Source organism: Rhincodon typus, chromosome 8 (assembly GCF_021869965.1).
Source record: "Rhincodon typus isolate 14 chromosome 8, sRhiTyp1.1, whole genome shotgun sequence".
Lineage (NCBI taxonomy): Eukaryota > Metazoa > Chordata > Chondrichthyes > Orectolobiformes > Rhincodontidae > Rhincodon > Rhincodon typus.
The window spans coordinates 80,587,040-80,607,963 of NC_063339.1; the positions used below are offsets into that span (position 1 = coordinate 80,587,040).

The window sequence follows — 20,924 nt, forward strand, 5'->3', positions numbered from 1 at the left end:
AAATGAACAGTAACCTACAGTAGGAGGTTACTTTTGATAAGTGGTTCTGGCTGACACTGTAATGAAACTTTTACATCACATCATGGATGTTTCAATTACAGAATGTGTAGCTAGGCAGTAAATGTAAATACATGATCATTACTTACACCTACCTTTCATAGAGCTGCTGCCTTATGGAACCATTTATATCATCTGCTGATCCACACTGAAGTACTCTTAACAAAGCATCTGTCTCCCCCAGACCATAGTTCAGCTTTGCTTCAGTGAGCTCCACTGTCAGTTGGTGCTGGTTGAAATCCATGTATATTCCAGACATGATCTCAGCACGCTCCTGGCGCAAGCTTTCAATTTCCTTCTGCTGTGCATCCTGAAGCTCAGATTTGAAGTCTGCCATTTCTGTAACCCTGTCTCTGGTTTGCTTTTGCTTTTGCTTTTGCTTGGTCTGTCTGTGAGAACTGGTGACCTCACTGATACCACTACTTGTTGACAGAGGTCTATAGTGGACCCCAGACCAGTTGTAGAACTTGTTATGCAAGGGTAAGTCTTCTGGGCCTCTGCAGACAGCTGTCCTAGAATTGGACTCTGGTGGCCTATTGCAGCCAAACATGGAGGGATTCTCATTCAGAAGCATTTCTGTGTTGCACTCACTTGAAACTGAGGACTCGGCATCTTCGGTGGCAAATTCAATTGTCTCTTCACTCATAATGGATGTCCTAGGCACAGAATTACAATCATTCATGGAATCATTTTGGCTTGGAGTTTGATCCTGTAATGTTCTGTTCTCTTGCTCATGTGAGTCTGTCCCATTTTCAGAAAGACGTCTGTGCTGCACTGAAGACATACTGGAAGATCTATGAAAGATCCTTTTGGATAGTCTTGTGGTATTACCAATTTTACTAAGAGTGGGAGGACAAGAACTCCGTGCATGACTATGGTATGTTAGTGGAAAAGCAGAAGAATTTGCCTGTTTCCTTGATTCAGTGTTTGAGGTAGAGGGCATCTGAATACGCTGAAGAACCAGTTGTGACTCACTTTCCTTAGTCTGTGTTGAGTTACAAAGTGACACTTGTTTAACGTGCGCTATTCCAACTGCATTTTTCCCCCACTGCTGACTGGGATGTTCATTGCAAACCCTTGCTGATTCTGAGTTCACAGATGACTTAAGTGAACTGGACTGAACTCCATCTTGGGAATCACCTCTACTGTCCCACTGAATCGAACTTGACAAATCATGGGAGGTGAATTTATTTTGCTCACGTAACAGAACCAAAGGCACACTATTTGTTTCTATCCTCTGTTCACCTTCTGATTCCATTTGTCTGAAGTTAATTTTGTGTTGCTGTTTTTGATTAAAACCGTACCAAGAAGCAGGCCTATGCTTTCTTTGCCAATATTCAGAATGCTGCAGTCCACGTGACTGTCCACCTTCAGGGCAGTGTAATGACTTGCTGCGGGATCTCCGGCTTGCAGACCCAGCTTCAAGTGTTTGAATAGGGGATGAGGCTCGGTCCACTAGATCAGCCAGCTTTATATCAGCGGAAGTAGCTTCTTGTCCAGCTTGGAAATGTTGTGCAAAGCTCTTCTTTTGTCTATCCTCCAAGACATTGGGACTATAATTTTCCAACTTTGAAAATTCTGACACACTTTCCAAAGAGCTGACACTTTTTATACATTGTGTGAAGTCACCAAGCACAGATGTCTGTGATGCTGCTGCAACGGCTGAATCACCTGGACTGATTGATACTAATTTCTGAGTGTCTAGTGAGACAGGGGTTGAGGTCCTGACAGACAATTTTCCATCTTCTATAGAAAAAGAAGAACATAGTGATTGGCTATGGAGAGTATCAAGATCTGACACACCACTGCTCTGCTGTCGCTCCTGCAGCGTTAATGTCACATTAGTGTGTTCCTGAGACACATTAACATCTGAACCAATCACTCTCACAATAACATTAACCTCTGGAGATCTCAGCACTTCCTTTCTTGAACTTTCCTGGCCATCATTTTCTGAATTGAGAGATAAAGTTTCCGTCTGAACAGCTACATCCATCACTGTCTGAGTACAACGGTCTGTGGTTCTGGCTGTTCCCGTTACACCAGGCTTTTGGTTATTTGGTGAAATGGTTTCATTTGAGTGGTTCATGTTTGTGTGAATATTACACAGCAGCTCCGTGGTGCTATGGACAAGTTTTGAAAGATGGTCAGACAAGTCCTCGAGGTTTGACCAGGGATTTTTTGGTTTGGGCGTGTGTGTCGGAGTTTGGGTACACCTTTTCTGATGTGTAGACAGTTTTTGCTGTTTCACTCCACCCAGTGTTTGTGTCGCTTGGTTGCAGGTGAGTTTGAAAGACCCATCGGAGGCTGACTTTACAGAAGCTTCTGTCGGATAGAGGAGTACAATTTCATCAACTTGTGATCTGACAGTTTCAAATTCAGAATTTGAGCATGGCAACTGTGACAAGCAGAAGAATGAAGCAACCACAGATCGATCGCATGACCTTTGAAAGGCGTCCCCATCAAGGTCGTTAGGGTCAGGGGGTGTAGCTTCAAAAGTCTCCTCTTGGAAGTCACTTACATTACTTAGCGTGTCAGATATTGCTCTTGCATTGACATAACTTAAATGTGAACTAAAGGGAGAATTTTGAATATTCAATCCATTGTCAACACTGGAACATCTCATAACGCTACCAGGACTACTGAGCTGTGATTGTACATTGCACACATTGCTTCCACTTCCGAAGGCACACTGCTTCCAGTTGGCTCTGTGGAATTCATTACATTGCCACTGATGGATGTATGGATTAATATCACTGGAAGCAAAATGCATCAAATCTTTTCCTTTACAGCAGCTCATTTCTTCAGGAAAGTGCCGCTCTTTGAGTTTTCCTTCAGTAAACTTTCCTGGATGAGATTCATCAAATGTTGCCGATATCTGATGTTTGTTGCTTTGCTGTTTAATAGGCTGATTTCTCTTTCCTTGTTTACAAGGTGAAATGACCTTGGAATGGACTACTGCATTACTAGCAGACATGTCAGAATCTGTATTTAATGAGACCCTCTCTCTTACAATGTCAGACCCAAGATTTAGTTTTTGACCACATTTCTTATCCATATCCCTTCCTGTGCCTGTTTCCATTTGATATACAACCTGCTCTCCGTATGTTGATGCTGGAGCATCACTTGGATTGAAAGCATGGAAAGGGTTTGTGATCAGTGCTGTAGTGGGGTTGTACCCACTGGAATCTTGCATTGGTGGATCCACATTGGATGAGGAGCTGTGGACAACTGGTGCAGATTGTCTCTGTTTCAATAGTGGTGACCTCATCTCTTCATGTTTGGCATTAGTTGTATTTATTGAGCCTTTACATTTACAAATATATGACTGCAAATTGCTATTATCCCTCCCACACCGTCTGCTTCGAAGCTCTTGAAGCGAAAGGAATTCAATGTCAAATTCTTCACCTGAACTAGAAGAGTCCTTTGTTACTTCTTTAACTGGCTTAGATTTCATCCTTTTAAGCCGGTGTGATTTCTTCTTTAGAGCATTTGTAGTATTTGGCTTTAATCTCTCATCTGAACCATCATTGACTTTGGTTATTGAAGAGTGTACAGAATAATTACTGCTAGGAGAATCTGAAAGTATCAAGAGATCTGTGGTATTGCATGTTCTTTCCATTTCTGTACACTTATTGCTTTCATGTGACTGAGGACCTAATTCTCCAATCTGTTTACATCGTCGGACTGAATCCTCACTCAGTTCACAGCTATCTATTTGGATAGCTGGCAGATCATTACTTTCTTGAAAGAAATGTTTGTTGTACGTTTCAGTAATGTCAGAAGTAGCACAAGCATCATTCAGATCCTTTATTTGCAATTTGGCCTCAATTTTAAGTTTATGTTCAGGGGTCAACTGATTTTGAGTCTGCTGTAATTGCATTAATTGCTGTTCCTGATAGATAGATGTGTACAAGTTTATGTGGCTGTCACTGTGGTGCATTTCTGATTTACATTCTGGTGCAGCAGTCGCAACAACTTTCTGCATCCTGGTTTGAACACTGGGCTTGTAACTGCACTCTGACACGGGTTGAGGCATGAAGTCAACTTTGGTGGGAGACTTGGAGTTTCTCTCCTGCTTTATTTGGGCCGAGACTTCATGTTTGTTATTGGCGCTTCCACTGCAAACCTGTTCTTGCTTAAAAGTACTCTGTACATCTTGCAGCTGTAACTGTGCTTCTTCATGTCTTTCACCGTCATTTACCTCCTCCTGCACTGACTTATTATTGGTTAAGTCAGATATATTTTTATCATTGCAGTTCTCAGGACACCCAACTGTTTCAGTGAAATTCTTACCATAAGCTGCAGCAAATTTTTCTACATGCTTTGAAGGTTGTTCTGATGTTGCTACGAGCAAATTTAATGAATCCATAGTTAGCTCTGAAACAAGATCCCTGTCAATCAAACTCACTGAGGAATCCTCCCCTTCCCTTCTGCCATCCAAGGCAATATGTTTCTGGTGGCTAAACAATTCAGTGAAGCTCTGTGGTGTGAATGCGCGCAAATGGTCAGCATTTAAGAAATGGGCATCATGGCACTTAATTCCTGTGTTTAACAGAGATGATACTGTCAAGCTGGGAGTGCTCGAGGATTGCTCTTGGACAGGTTGCTGAATCTCTTTTTGAATGTGAGCCTGGTTCTGGTCCATTCCTGATGCAGAGGGCTTTATTAACAGCTCAGAATCCAATGTGCTTTCCAGGGAACTTAACCCAGTTGTTGTAGGCATGCTGGGCTTTCCATCATCAGTTTGTGTCTGAATTTCAATTGTTTTTTGCTCGTAAAGACACAATCTCTGTTCATTCGGGACCTCCTTTTCTGAGAGCGATATGCGTGATGTGCACCTACTTGCTTTTGCATCCTCGTGCTGATTTTCGAATGAATATTTCAGTGATACTTCCAAGTTCCCACATCCAACCTGACTTCCATGTGACTGCGAAATATCGGGCAGAGAAATTTTAATAGCTTCATTTTGGCTTTCAACATTTAAGCCTAACAAACTTGTACTGCATCCACTTGGATTGTGTAAAAATTGATGGAATTTAAAAACATCCTGCTTTTGAAAGGAGTCCTTGGCATCTCCAGTGCCTGAGCTTGGCACAATTAGATCAGAATAAACTATGCTTTCACAAGTTTTCTGCTTTTGATTGGTGACAGCCTCAACACCAGCATCCACCAAATGGTGCAGTACAAACGTGGCCTGGTCTGAATGGGCTGCTTGCCCATCAACCTGGAAATCACTCACATTAGATATAGCTGGTGCATCAAGTTGGTACCACATTACATGTCTACCCACCACCTCTTTTAACACTATATCCTGACTTGGCAATATGGTCCCTGCTGCTGAACATTCTTCTTTCCTGGAGAAGGTGCCATTAGTTTGACACCCACTTGCACCAGCCTTTTCTCCATTGATTTCCTCAAGATTGTCTTTATTGATGAAACAGGACTGAGCTGACCCCACACCCTCACTCATATCTTGCTTTTCAATTGTATTCCTCCTTGGTTGCAGGGTGGCTGTGTCTGGGATTGTTCTTGTTGGCTTTGAAATGGAGATCGGCTCTTCATATAATTTACCTTGTTCACTGTTTTGCTGTAAAGGAGTGTCCTTTGAACAGGTTGCTCTGTCAGACATGGCTCTACTTTCAGCTAACTGCTGCTGTGTAATATATTTACAAAACAATTCATGGTCCAGTTTCCTCAAGTGAAAATTTTCATCAGCTGCAGAACCAGCCTTATTGGAGGTCAAACCAAATTTGACAGAATCAACCACAAAGTTGTCCTCTGGAGGTACTGGCAATGCTTTGAAATCCATAGGTGCATGATTCGCTAATCCTGCTTGCAAACATTCTGGAGTTGTCTGCAATTGCTGATTGGTGAATGAATGCCCATCAATATCACACAGCGAAGCTGCCAAACAGACCTCACACCCTTCAGAAACCATTTCAAACAAATCAATCTCTTGAAGTGTCTCACAGTCTGAGTTTTCAATTACAGGCAGCATTTTCTCTTGTGTGAGCTTTTGTTCTTCATTGTTAAAGATATTCATGCAATTCACTGCTGACTTTATACATTTGAAAATCTCTGGAGAATCCTGTTCCTTTATCTCACAATCAACTGCTCCTACAGATGAGGTAGTGACAACTTCCTGTGGCATATCCTGGGAATATCTGTCTGAGGGAATTTGTCTAACTTCAGTTCCATGTACCATCCATGTAGCAAATCGATAACTTTGATCATTTGAAGAGCAGGTTCTACCAACTGCATGAGGAGTTTTGGTGGAGACTAGATGTTCAGTTTCAGTTTTGCTAAAGCTTAGCACATTTTCTTCACATGTAATGTGCTGCTCATTTCTGGCTGCAGATTCTTTTGAATCCGTGGCCTTTAGGTTATCATTTTTAGCAAATGCTGGAGGTGACAATGGATGCAGACAGTTTCGCTGGGAACTGTTGTCAGTTCGCAAGTATGGTCTTGATCTGTCCACAGGCTGACAGGCAGCTAATTCGGTTTCTTGATTGTTATTGTTAATGAACAAAGCACTTCTATTTTGTTCAGGTGTTTCCGTGGAGATTTTACTTTTTGTTAAACCTTTGACAGGTTCGCTGTTTTTAGCCATTGTCTCTATAATTTCAGATTTAGATATGCTTGAGTGTTCAGCATTCTCACAGTTACTTAGAGTACAGTCAACCACTGTGAAGGGCAACTGATTATCTACAGTCACTGCTATGTAACTTATGTCAGCCGAATCCCTACTATTAGCACGGTCTTCAAATTCAACAATTACATTCTTCTCTTGAATCAAGTCCATGGCATCTCCTTCTTCATTAGATTCAAGACTTATTTGGCTCACATTCTGAATGTTATCAGTCAACATTTCATTCCCCTCAGCTGGATGCGTTGGGAAATCAGTTCCCATTTGAAGTTCACAATCATATTTTGACTCTATTTGATTAGAGGGTGTTTCAATATTGTACTCTGTTGCCACACAGTTCTTGCTTTCTATCACAATACTCTGAGCTACCATAGCATTCTCTTGCTTAGCTTGTCTTGCTGCTTTTCTTGTACGACCAGCATCATAACAAGCATTGATCTCACTGTGAAAGGCCATGCTTGATGTGGTCACTGAGCTACCAGCTTCTGTGCAAGACCAATCACACAACAGAGATCTGTCCTTTGATGTTTGACCCCCTACATCTTCACCTTCCGTAGCACATTGTGTTGTACAAGTTTGCTCGAAGCAATATTTAGAACAGTTGAAGCTCCCAGATGTTCTGTCTCCTTTTATTTCTGTTGCCTTTTGCAAAGACCTTACTTCATCACTGTAATTCTCATTCAATTGCTCAAAATCCTCACTTTGAAAGAATAATTCTTCGTTAGGTTCTTTTCCAACTTTAGCTGCATGTTCAGCTCTGTTTTTCTGTAAAGTGAAAAGTTCACAGGCTTTGGAGTCGTTTACCAAGTCAAAACTGGTTGCTCTCCCTCTGCCATTCATTTTTGCCAGACTGGACCTTCTCGTCATCAGAGATGTTGTTTGAAAATAATGGTCAGCTGTTCCAGAATTACTGCCAACTTTCTCTGCTGCACCACTCACTGGACTGTTCCCCTTGGACTTGCCTTGTTCTTGACAGTCACATGCTATTCCATCCACCTGAATGGGCTGTGTACAAATAACTCTCGTCTGATGATCTTCAGCATCTCCATTGAGCATTTCACCTCCTACACAGGCAGTTGGCTGAACATCTTTGAAGGTTCCTACAGAACAAATCTGCTTTTCAACAGTGACTTCACAACCTTTAGATTCACCTAGAAATCCAGCACCTGTCATCATCACTGAGTCTTCAGTCAAATCTGATGGAAGGCTGAGACCAAAGTAACACAGATTGCTTTGAACCGCACCATTCACCATGTTATCTTTGTTCGGTTTTGCTGCACTAACATTATCAATTCCAATTTCTTCATAATCCACTAAGAAATTAGTGGCAGATACACAGTCACTTCTAAATCTTTTTTCTCTCATACTGCTTTCTTTAATAAATTGTACTGTTAGTAAGTCAGTGTCCACATCATTCTGGTTGACATTTGCTTTTTTATGGTCATGCATGGATTGGTTAACTTTAGCTTTCAATCTATTCCTATTTCTCTGAGGATTGGATGATTCCAGTTGGCATGTCACGCTTTCTATTATAGGGCCTCTCTCCATGTTGGGACCATGTGATATTTCTGATTCTTCTTTAACTAGCATGTTAATATTTTCAGGCTCTTGGACAAAAGGGTGATGCAGGTGATCCCTTGAAAGAGACTCAGCAGGAATGTTGTGTTTTTTTGAAAGCGTACTATAGGCTCTATCCAACTTTGTCAGAATATTGCAATCTGGATTAAATTTGTCACAAAGCCTGCTTTCAACATTTGTTTTACGCTCTTCTGTAGTAAAATTAGGAGCACTTTGCCCAGATGTAGGTGAAAGATGTACTTCTGAAAGCACATTATCATCATACTGCTGATCCTGTGAGTCATCATTACATGGGTTGCCTTTATAGCGCAAGCAGTCTTCAACATCTGGATTCCATAACATCTTGCTCGTCTCTTTGTCATGACCTTTGCTTCTTAATAAAAGTTCTTCCATTTTGTTTGACACAGTAATACTTGCAATACTTTGCTGCTGTGAAAAGCAATCTCGGTTTATCACCTGGGGTTTTTCAGAACAAACAGTCCCCTTCTCCTTGTGGAAACGCTCATCATAAATTCTCCCGAGTTCACTGACCTTGGCTTCAGAATCCACTGGGCTGCCTGCAGCCTGCAACAGAGCTTCTGTTGAAATATATCCTCCATCATTCCTTAAGAGATCTATATGGTTCTTTGGTTTTTGGAGAGTAACATTTCTAACTGAACTGGCCATCAGATCACAACTGTCTCTTCCTTTGGTTACAATACTTTTTGTCTTCAGTCTTTCCTGCATTATAATGGATTTTGCAGTTTGCCTGTCTCTTTCAGGTACTAAATTTGATTGTTCCGTTTGACTATATCCATCTTTCATTAAAGCTGAGGGAGTAATATCTGGAGCTTTATCTTGCATTGCACTAAATTCTAAAAAAGGTTTGGTCTCATTCTGGATAAAAGAGGTTCCCAGAAACATGCTCTCAATAAGCAAGCCTGTGTCTACTGTGCCATTCTTTTCTATATATCCACATTCCACTTTGGGTTCCAGAACCTGTTCCAATGGCCCACTCGCTAGTCCATAGGGACCACTGGAATTAGAAATAGCTGCAGGGCAAGAAAAATCAGATAAGGTTTGGGACTCTGATTCTAGTTTGGTTTGTTCAGTGCCAGAAATGGCTAAACTCTCAAAGCTGGGTGAGGAATTGAATTTGGTTGTGTTCTCTCTTGAAGCACTGCCATTCACATCATATCTTAAGTGACAATTATTGTCACCAAACAGACTGCCCTGAGACCATGTGCACATTGCTTCTGTTTCTGTGATTTGTTGATCTCTCTGTGTTACCTCCACTTCCGATCCAACATTCTGCCTGGCAACAACCATATCTGTACCAGCTGATCTAAGTTGCAAACAAGTATCAGGCATAGAAGACTCTACAAGTTCTCTAGATTGCATTAATAATGGATACTGTTGTATAGTAAGGACTTGATCTGATACATTACTATCTTGTGTCTTTCTTGCTGATACATGCATAGTTTCTATTTCCGAATTTCCAAGCACTTCAGTAACATGAACCTTAGGATGTTCAGTACAACTTAGATCTGACATTGTTGCTCCATCAGTTCTAAATATACTGATGAGATGCTCCTTTTCTTGATCTAGTGCATTGTCTTTGTCTTCAGTACATGGCACGTTGTCCTCTCTGAGATTAACACATGTAGATGTCACTGGAAAATTATTGGTTGCATTACATTGTTGGTTCTCATGTGGTGGACCAAAACTAAAAACTGGGTGGATCCAAATTCTTTCTGGTCTTTCAGTTGGATCATCTCCCACATCCCCATACCTATCATCTTGCCCTCGCGAGATTTCCAAAACAGAAATGCCATGAGCTGAATCTATCTGCAAATTACTCCTGTCACTAGATTCACAAGATGACCAAGCATCTGTCATGATCAGAGAGTCCATATCATTTTTATTTAACTCCAGATTTTCCATCTGCATATTTTTATCCAGATCTGTAGCTTTTAGTTCTGTGCTACTGCTCAAATTAAAATGCTGCCCTTTTAATCTTACAGCTCCCACACACTGGCTTTTACTAAGTAGTGCTTCAGAAGCCTGACGGGTTTTGGTTTTGTCACCTTCAGTCCAAGGCAGATTCCAATACAGTTCAGCTGGCATTTCATCCGATGCCGCTGATTCAACTGAATCCATTCTGAAAATGTCACTTGGCCCTCTCACATCAGTTAAGCTGTTCAGAGAAATACTTCTCCCTCTGTTTGCAAGGTTGCATCTTGTTACTTTATTGTAAGACACACTAACATTCAGCATGCCAGCAGCTGATTTTGTGTCCTTATCCACCAGTGAATCTTGGGACATCTGACTGTCGTCACTTTCACTACAATTGTCATGCCATTCATATTGGTGTTTCTCCAACTCTTCCTCCAGTAACTGCTCTTTTAATGCCGTTGCATAAGCAGAAGACAGAGAATCCACAGAGTACACACTTTCACCGTCTGACATTTCCTCTGCGCCCGACAAGTATTTTAGTGAATCACTAGCAGCCATAGTAATGCCAGCATTCAGTATTTTGTCACTGTGCCACTTCCTTGTCTTGGCAGGGTGAGGTACTGGCTCCCAAAGATTAACCAGTGAAGAAGCTCCCTTGATGGAACACTGACCCTGGTTCAGGGAAGACTTCTTAGTGGCATGCTCCTTGCAGACTCTTTTGGCTCTGCTCAATCGTCCACATGGAGACTTTCCCCAAACTCTGGAGGTATTGCCAATATCCAATAATGGACATTTCCATGCAAAATCCTGCCTCATGTCTTCACTAGCTATTTTAAGTAGCTTGTCTTTGTTAGTTTCAACATAAACCAAATCTGATTCAAGTATCCTTGTCTCAGACAGCGTGCAGCCTGATGAATTTTTATTTTCAGAAACTTTACTGATTAGTTGTTGGACTTCTGGCTGTAGGCTACTCACATCAGCCACTTGTGTATGTTCTTTGTCAGTTAAGTTACTACCTTCATTTGGTCGTCTTTTGACTTTGGGCTTGGAAACTTCCTCATGCCCTACAGCCTTTTGTTTCTTATGCAATTGGCCCCATGCAGGTGAAACAGTCTCACTCCCGCGTTTAAAAGCTTGGTGCCTTGTAATGGACAACCCCTCTTTTGGCAAAGATCCCATTGAGTGAGGCTTCTGTGTTGAACTGTGCTGCTTCTTTGTTTGAGATGAGGTAGCCAAGTTCTTTCTCTTTAGGAAATCACTGTGAAAAAGCAACATTGGAAACCTTAAATGTAATTACATCACTGGAAAGTCTGATTCAAAAATTACAATTAATTTCTATGTAATTTCTAATTACTTTTGTGACTCAGTTTATTTACAGTTTTTAATACATGTTCTAAGATCTGGGTATGTCAAAGCTGCATCCTAGCATTGCCACTGGTGTCAGTGGTGGTTCAGTCAGAAGGTTGTGTGTTCAAGTCTCATTCCTGAAGCATGAGCGCACATTTCAAGATGCTACTCTAGTACAGTGGCAAGGGAATGCTGCACTGTTAGATGTGCTGGTTTTAAATGAAACTTTCAACCAAAGCTCTCATCTACCCTTCGAGTGAACATAAAGGGTCTTCCAGCATACTTTCAAGAGCAGGAGACTTTTTGTGGCTATATTTAACCCTCAGCCAACAACTTAAATGGAATAATTTGTCTTTAACTCATTGCTGTTCATGGGAAATTGCTTTATGCAAATTGGTTGCCACATTTTCTACATTACAACAGTGACACAATTCAGAAAGACTTCATTAGATGCCTTGTGCTTAGGGATGTCCCAAGATTGTGAAAAATGCTATAAAATGCAAGACTGTCTAAAATTAAATAAGTTTCTTTTAACCTAATAACAGAGTTGCAGACCAAGTTATCATGATTTTGTAGTCATCGTCTGGTAATTTTTAGGAAGAAAAGTGTTAAGGTTACTACTTCTGTTTGAATAAAGTTAATCTGACTACAACTGGGCAAGAAACTAAAAGCACAGCTACTACAAAATCACCTACCTATACAGCTACGAGTTTGATGTGGATTATAGACAAAGTAACCCAAGATTCTTGAAATACCAAGAGTTTGCAAACAGATAAAAGTGTTGAGAATTCAAGCTTCAGCAAGGAACAGCAGATGGGAGGAAGAACTTCAAAGTGACTCAGCATAATTAACCCCTGTTACTTTGTGAAATCCTTCTGCATAAAGAAACCGAGGCTAAGAATGTATTCAGAATTGGCTTGCTTGTAGAAGACAGAGGGTAATGGTGGTTGGCTGTTTTTCAGGCTGGAGGTGACTAATGTGTTCCGCAAGGATCCATACTAGGATATATATAAATGACTTAGATGAAAATGTTGATGGGTGGGTTAGTAAGTTTGCAGACGATACAAACATTGGTGGAGCAGTTGATAGTGCAGAAGGTTGTCAAAGGATACCGCGGGGCATAGATCAGTTGCAGATACGGGCAGAGAAATGGAAGTTGAAGTTTAATTCGGGCAAGTGTGAGATGCTGCACTTTGGGAATCAAATGTTAAGGAAAGGTAATGGTAGGACTCTGAACAGCATTAATGTACAGAAGGATCTTAGGGTTCAAGTCCACAGTTCCCTGAAAGTGGCCACACAAGTAGATAGGATGGTAAAGAAGGCGTCGTTGGTTGGTTTGCCGAGCTGACTGGTTTTCATGCAAACATTTCATCTCCCTTCTAGGTGACATCGTCAGTGCTGTGTAGCCTCCGTTGAAGCATTGTGGCTGTATCCCGCTCTGAATTTACATGGTCTGGTCTGTCATGGTGGGCACTCTTGTTTCCGGTTTTGTACTGTAGTGGTATGTAAATGGGGTCTATTGCAACATGTTTGTTAATTGCATCAGTGGTTGAAAACCAGGCCTCCAGGAATTCTCGTGCTTGTCTTTGTCTTGCTTATCCTAGTACTGTAACTGTGTCCCAATCAAATTGATGTCCTTCTATCTCAGAGTGTATTTAAACAAGGGAGAGTTGGTCATGCCGTTTTGCTGCAACTTGGTGTTCATGTATCATGATGGCAGGTTTCCTGTTCATCTGTCCTATGTAGTGTTTCTCACAGTTGCTGCATGGTATTGTATATATCACACTTGTCCTGCTCATTATGGGTATGGGGTCTTTTGTCTTTGAGAGTAATTGGCGAAGTGTGGCTGTTGGTTTGTGTGCTATGCTTATTGCAAGAGGTCATAGGAGTCTTGTAGTCAGTTCTGATACGTTTCTAATGTAGGATAGGTGTGTTGGGGCATACAGTGTCTTCTTGATGTTGTTTGTTTGCCAGGCATCGGTGGACGAAGCTGTTAGGATAACTATTGTTTGCAAATGGTAAAGAAAGCATGTGACATTCTTGCTTTTGTTGGTCGGGAATTGAGTACAAGAGTCAGGATGTCATGTTGCAGCTTTATAATACTTTGGTTAGGCCACATTTAGAGTATCGCATTCAATTCTGGTCACCACGTTACAGGAAGGATGTGGAGGCTTTAGAGAGGGTGCAGAAGAGGTTTACCAAGATGCTGCCTGGATTAGATGCTATGAGCTATAAGTAGAGGCTAGAAAAACTCAGGTAGTTTTCTCTTGAGCAGCAGAGACTGAGGGGAGACTTGATAGAAGTTTATAAAATTTTGAGACATAGAGTTGAAGGTCAGAATTCTTTTTCTAGAGTTGAAATGTCTAATACTACAGGGAATGCATTTATGGTGCAGGTGTGGGGGAAGTACAAAGGAGACATAAGGGGCAATTTGTTTACACTGGGAGGAGGAGGATTCTGGAACGCGCTGCCAGGGGTGGTGGTGGAGGCAAATATGGTAAGGCCATTAAAGGGACATTTAGGTCAGCACATGAATATGCAAGGAATGGAAGCTATGGACCAAGGGCAGGCAGAAGAGATTAATTTAATTTGGCGTCATGTTTGGCACAACATCATGGGCCAAAGGGCCCATTCCTATGCTGTACAGTTCTATGTTCTAACAGCCAGTGTCCAGAACGCCAAGGCAGCAGCTTTGAGGATCATTTTTGAGGACCAAGGGAAGACAAAGAGAACAGATATACAAAAATCCAAATTCTGTTCTGTTGCAGAAAAGTTAAGCAATGGGCAAGTGCAGAAACCACAGAACTAGGAAAGATACTTATTGGCAAATTTTCTCATAAGTAATCTTTGTCAGTACTCTTTGAATCATGATATTTAATTTCTTGTTAATATTTTGATTTCTTTATCCCTAATGACTTGTAATAAACTAACCTTTACCCTGTTTAAACACAAGCTGGTCTGCTGTGACATTATTACAAATTAAAAGAGGCTGCATGAGCTATATTAATCTGGAGTTCACTGACCATGAAATGGACATACCTGGTGATTTTGACATCATGAGCTACTGAAAATGGATTCAACAATTTCTAAGATATTGGCTGCAATCAATTATGGACACCACACTTTAGGATGTGAAGGCATTTGAGACAGTGTAAAAAGGATTCACAAGTACACTTCCAGGAATGAGGAACTTCAGTTAGCCAGATAGGTGAGAGAAGTTAAGACTGTGCTACTTATGAAAGAGAAGGTTGAGAGAAAATTTGATAGATTCAAAATCTGGCCAGTCTGGACAAAATAGACAGGGTCAAGCTATTTCCATTCGTAGCTCTGATCAAGAATCAGTGTATACAGATTTAAGGTAAATCGCAAAATCTTTCAAAGTTTTTTTAGAGTCATTCCTCTGGATTAGAAAATTGTACTCGTCACTCCACTTTTTAAGAAGAGGAGCACCAGGGAATTACAGACCAGTTAGCCTAACACCTGTGGTGCGGAAATTGTTAGAGTCTTTAATCAAGTTAACTGAACACCTTGAAAATTTTCAGTTCATCAGGAAGAGCTGGCATGGATCAAGATTCATGGATTCATTGTCAAGTTGTGCCTTTCAAACCCTACTGCATTGTTTTCAAGAGGTGACTAAAGTAATAGAGAGGGAAATGTTTATGCTTGGTGTTTATATGGACTTCCAGAAGGCATTTGATAAAGTCCCACATGAGAGACTGTTAAGTAAGACTAAAGCCGACAGAATTGAGGGCAAATTACTGAGGTGGATGGGAAACTGGTTGAGTGGCAGGCAACAGAAAGTAGGGATAATGAGTAGATAGTCAATTTAGCAGGAATGTGACTAGTAGCTTCCCAAAATAATTTACGTTAGGGCCTTAATTATTCACCTCATTTATTAATAAGTTGGATAATTGCATAGAAAGAGATATATTCAAATTTGTTGATAACACCAAGTTAGGCAACATTGTAGACAGTGTAAAATTACAATTAGAAAGTATAAAATTACAGAGGGATACTGACAGACTAGGTGAATCGGCAAAACTGAAGCAGATGGAGTTCAATGTAAGACAGTGTGAGGTTGCCCATTTTAGACCAGAAAAGGGTAAATCAGGGTATTTTCTAGATGGTATGCAACTAAATACATTGTATGTTCAAAGAAACTTGAGGGTTAAGGTGCATTGATTTTTAAAATGCTACAAACAGGTGCAGAAAGTAATAAAGGCAGCTAATGGAATGTTGGCCTTTATATCTAGGAGGACTGGAGTATAAGGATGCAGAAGTTATGGCACAGTTATACAAAACCCGGATGGACTCCATTGGAATACTGGGAGCTGATCTGGGCATCACACCTTAGAACAGATACATTGGCCCTGGAGGGAGTACAATGTAAGCGTACAAGAATGTTACCTAGATTTTAGTGGTTAGTTTATGAGGAGAAATTATAAAAACTGGCCTCTTTCCTCTAGAATTTAAAAGGTTAAGGGATAATGTGATCCAAGTCTTCAAAATATTAACAGGAAAGGGCAGGGTAAGTAAAGAAATTTCCACTGTCTGGGGATTCTAAAACTGGTGAGCTCAATCTGACAATTAGGGCCAGCCCATTCGGGAGAGATGTTAGGAAGTACTTCTGCAGACAAAGGGTGGTAGAGGTTTGGAATTCTCTTCTACAAATGGCAGTGGATGCTGGATCAGTTGTTAGTTTTAAATTTGAGATAGGTACATTTTTGTGAATCAAAGGCATTACCAGGTTTGGGCCAAAAGCAGGTGTTAGACCACAGATCTGCCATGATCTCAGGAATGGCAGTACAGACTTGAGGGGCTGAATGGCCTATTCCTGTTCCTATGAATTGGTGACTTAAAAAAAAAATATTTTCATGCAATGAGTGGTTAGGACCTGGAACGTGCGTGCTGATACGATGGTGAAGGCAGGTTCAATCAAGGCTTTCAAAAACGAATTGTATTATTATTTGAAAGGGAAGAATGTGCAGGACCACGGGCAGAAGGAGGGTGCAGTAGGTAAACTGCTCTTTCAGCAAGCCAACACATGTATGACAGATTGAATGGCCACCTGCATTTTACCTATTCTATACATCAGTAACTAAATCACATGTATCAAGTTCCCAGAATCAAATATAAAATTCAAAGTCATCTCCCTGCTGCTTTGCATCAACTCATCCTCACTTATTATTTCCTGGGGCTGGTAGTAAACATTTTCTTAGCACTCAGCGTGTCAACAATCCTGAATGATAGTGAATACCTCAATAAGAACATCTCAAACTACTTTCCTTTGGTTCAAACTGTTGGATTCTTTCCCTTCTCTAACTTTCAGTTTTTTTGAAGACAACACCATGTAATTACCACACAAAAAACACGCTTTCTCAACACTTGCAATTTTATTCACTAGCCTAAAGATTAGAGCCAGACTTTCAAAAGTGAAATCACAAAGGGATATTGACAGATTAGGTGAACCTGTGGCATCTTGATGCAAAGGGTGAACCAGCCATCGGAACCTACCCTTCCACCACAATGCTCTCCGAATCAAGTAGAAGAATGTATCAGGAGTAGCAGATTGAGGAATGAATTGGGAGTAGAAGATGCAGGAATGCTGACACAGTAGATTTGAGTGAGTTGTGTGTTAAAAGCGGAAGGATTACTTAGCAAGAGAAAGGTATGGCTCTTCTGGAAGAATTCCCTGCTATTCTTCCAAAATATTGCCAGGGATTTGATCACATCCATTAGGCAGGGCAGACAAGGACTTGATTTAACATCTCATTCATGACAAAAGGCAATACTACTGATAATCAGCATCCTTCAGTAATGTAGCACAGCATCAGCTTAGTTCATACACTTAAGTCTCTGGAGCCTGCCACTACTAATCTATGAGGTTGTAGACTTGCTCGCCGAGCCAGTGTGTTTGGTTGCAGACGTTTTGTCACGCTGCTAGGTAACATTGTCAGTGTGCCTCCGATGAAGCGTTGGTGTTCTTTACCGCTTGTTATTTATATGCCTTGGTTTGCTGGGGAGGATGGTATTAGTTCCGGTTCTGTTTCCTATACATAATGGTAGAACGTAAGAACAACAGGGAACTCCAGACTAGCGATTACAGAAAGGCCACACCTACGGACCAGATACTTAATTACTCCAGCAACCCAACACCCATAACAGAGCTGCATCAGGACATTATTCAAACAAGCCACAACACACTGCAGCAACCTGGAATTGTGCAAAGCAGAACAGGAGCACTTACACGGAGTTTTTAAAAGGAACGGATACCCAAAAAGCATAATCTGCCGTTATCTGCGTGACAGACCACAACAGGACGACACAACACAGCCAGACACACTAGTCACCCTACCGTACTTCGGAGACATATCAGAGATGACCACAAGATCACTTAGATCCCTAGGTATCAGGGTAGCCCACAAACCAACAACCATTCTGCGACAGCTACTGATGAATGTAAAGGGTTCCATACCCACAACCAATAAAACTAATGTAATATACAAAATACAATGCAAGGGGTGTGAAAAACAATACACAGGCCAAACTGGAAGAAAACTGACAATAAGGATACACGAACTAGCCACCAAGAGACACGACCAATTCTCACTGGTCTCAATACACATGAACAATGGAGGATACAAATTCGACTGGGACAACACATCCATGATAGCATGAGCCAAATAGAGACATGCCAGGGAATTCCTGGAGGCCTGGCATTCCAACCGAAACACAATCAACAAACACATTGAACTAGACCCAATATACAAACCACAGAAAAACAGAACTGGAAGTAATGCCAACCACCTCAGCAAACCGAGACATAATAAAAAGTGGGACAGAACACCAAAGCTTCACCGGAGACCCACTGACGATGTTACCTAGCAGGGTGAAAAATGTCTGCAATCAAACACATTGGCTCGACGAGCATGTCTACAACCTCATCCACAACCTGAGCCACAAATCTTCTCAAAAACTTTAAACCACTAATCAATGATAGACACCTTGCTTTCACAAGCTGAACTATTCGGCATTAAATGTTTTTCACTTTTTAACTTTGATATATAAGTACAAAAGATGCATATTTTATTCCAAAATTTGAAAGGGCTCTCCAACTGTTACCCCCAATTAAGTGTTTAGCAACCTACATGAATTGCAAACAAACTCATTTCTGGACAACAAATACATACCTGTAAACTGGGACATACTGTGGGTACAGGCGTGATACCAGGTCATTTGAATCGGAATGCCTCCTGGCTAGTAAATGACCAGGTGGTGATTGTTTTGTTGCTGGTAATGAGTATGGAGGGAATGATTTGTTCCACTTGGTCAGTTTTGGATTTGGACTGGTTTGTGAAGTGTTCATTTTGTCCATGGTTGGCTGCTTAAGTTGATCCTTGCTGAGAAAACTTGCAGCCTCCAGGTGTTGCAGGTTGGTTTTGGCTTCCAAAAGTTTGTGCTTCCCGGCAATTCTCTCCAGCTGGTATTTGACTCTTTTCTTGCTGATATTTTGTTTGGCCTTCTTCAGTGAGAGTTTTTGAAGCAGTTCCAGCTGCACCAGCCGCTTCCTATCTTGTTCGAGTGAAGAAATCTCCTCATTTTGAAGGGTGATTTGTACCCCGCACTCAGTGAATGATACGATCTCTGTTTGTATCCCCAGCTCTTGGCGGTGCTGCGCCAGGGACTCCAAGCGCCTCTCTTCAAGTGCTAAACATTGCTGGTCTGGGAAAAGAAAAGGAACAGATAGTTGTTAACATGGCTAAAAACAAAGTAGTGCAGATTGCAGAGGTGAATCTTAAGAGAAAGGGAGGAACACAGAATGCTGGAATTACCCAGCAGGCCAGACAACAACTGGAGAACAAGAAACAGAGTCAATAGTAAAGTGAACACAGAGTAGTGAGGATGCTGGAAACCTAAAACAAGAACAAATGCTGGAGAAACTCAGCAGGATTTGGCAGCATACAGTCATAGAGATTACAGCATGGAAACAGACCCTTCAGTCCAACTCGTCCATGCCAACCACATATCCTAAATAAAGCCAGTCCCATTTGCCAGCATTTGGCTCATATCCCTTTAAACCCTTCCTATTCATGCACCCATTCAGATGACTTCTACATGTTGTAACTGTATCAGCCTCCACCACCTCTCTGGATACTCGTTCCATACATGCACCAGTCTCTGTGTGAAAAAGGTGTCCCTTAAGTCCCTCTTATATCTTTCCCCTTTCACCTTAAACCTATGCCATTTAGTTTTGGCCTCCCCTACCCTATGGAAAAGACTTTGGCTATTCACCCTATCCATGCTCCTCAAAATTTTATAAACTTCTAGTAGGTCATCCCTCTGCCCACGACACTCCAAGGAAAATAGCCCCAGCCTATTCAGCCTCTCCCTATAGCTCAAACCCTGAAACCCTAACTACATTCTTGTAAATCTTTTCTGAACCCTTTCAAGTTTAACAACATATTTTCTATATCAACGAGACCAGAATTGAACACAGCATTCCAAAAGTGCCCTAACCAATATCCTGTACAGCTGCAACATGACCTCCCAACTCCAATACTGAATGCACCGACCAATAAAGGCAAGAGTACCAAACGCCTTCTTCACTACCCTGTCTCCCTGCAACTCCACTTTCAAGGAACTATGAACCTGCACTCCAAGGTCTCTTTGTTCGGCAACACTCCCCAGGACCTCATCATTAGGTGTAGAAGTCCTGCCCTGGTTTGCCTTACTAAAATGTAGCATCTAGAGAGAAAACAGAATCAACACTTCAAGTCCAATGACCCATCCAGGAGTGAAAGACAGCGATAGCAACAGCAAGAGAAGCCTAACAGTCTCCATCCGCCACCACCAGGCCAGTCCTCCACTAGGCTGAGCTCGTCCGCACTTTGAACAACTTGTCCTTTAACTCCTCTCACTTATATCAGGTCAAAGGGAAGGCCATGGGTGCCTGCATGGATCCCAGTTATGGCTGTCTCTTTATGGGCACTTGGAAAATTCCTTGTTTCAGTCCTACCCCGGCCCCCAGTCTCTACTCTTTCTCTGGTTCATCAAAGACGTCATAGCGTCATAGAGTAATACAGCATGGAAAAAGGCCCTTCAGCCCAAATTGGTCCATATTGACTATGGTGGCTAGTCAGCTAGTTCCTGTTTGTTCCTGTCAGCTAGTTTGTACCTATCCAAATTTTTAAAAATGTTGCTATTGTACCTGTCTCAACCACCTCCTCGAACAGCCCATTCGATATACGCACCACTCTGCATGAAGAAGTTGCCCTTCAGGTCCTTCTTAAATCTTTCCCCTCTCACCTTAAATCTATGCCATCTAGTTTTCAATTCCCCATCCCTGGGAAAAAGACTATAT

The 20,924-nt window shown here is 41.5% G+C and overlaps 1 protein-coding gene across 1 annotated transcript in view; it reads right to left on the bottom strand.

Moving 5' to 3' along the window:
• Positions 1 to 20,924, bottom strand: part of stard9 (StAR-related lipid transfer (START) domain containing 9) — a 286,706-nt gene that overhangs the window by 35,857 nt on the left and 229,925 nt on the right. Inside the window, exons 23-24 of the mRNA XM_048599610.1 lie at positions 18,754 to 19,285; positions 153 to 11,474 (exon numbers count right to left, since the gene is read on the bottom strand). Coding sequence (XP_048455567.1) covers positions 153 to 11,474; positions 18,754 to 19,285 — 11,854 coding nt within the window. The remainder of the gene's footprint in view (positions 1 to 152; positions 11,475 to 18,753; positions 19,286 to 20,924) is intronic.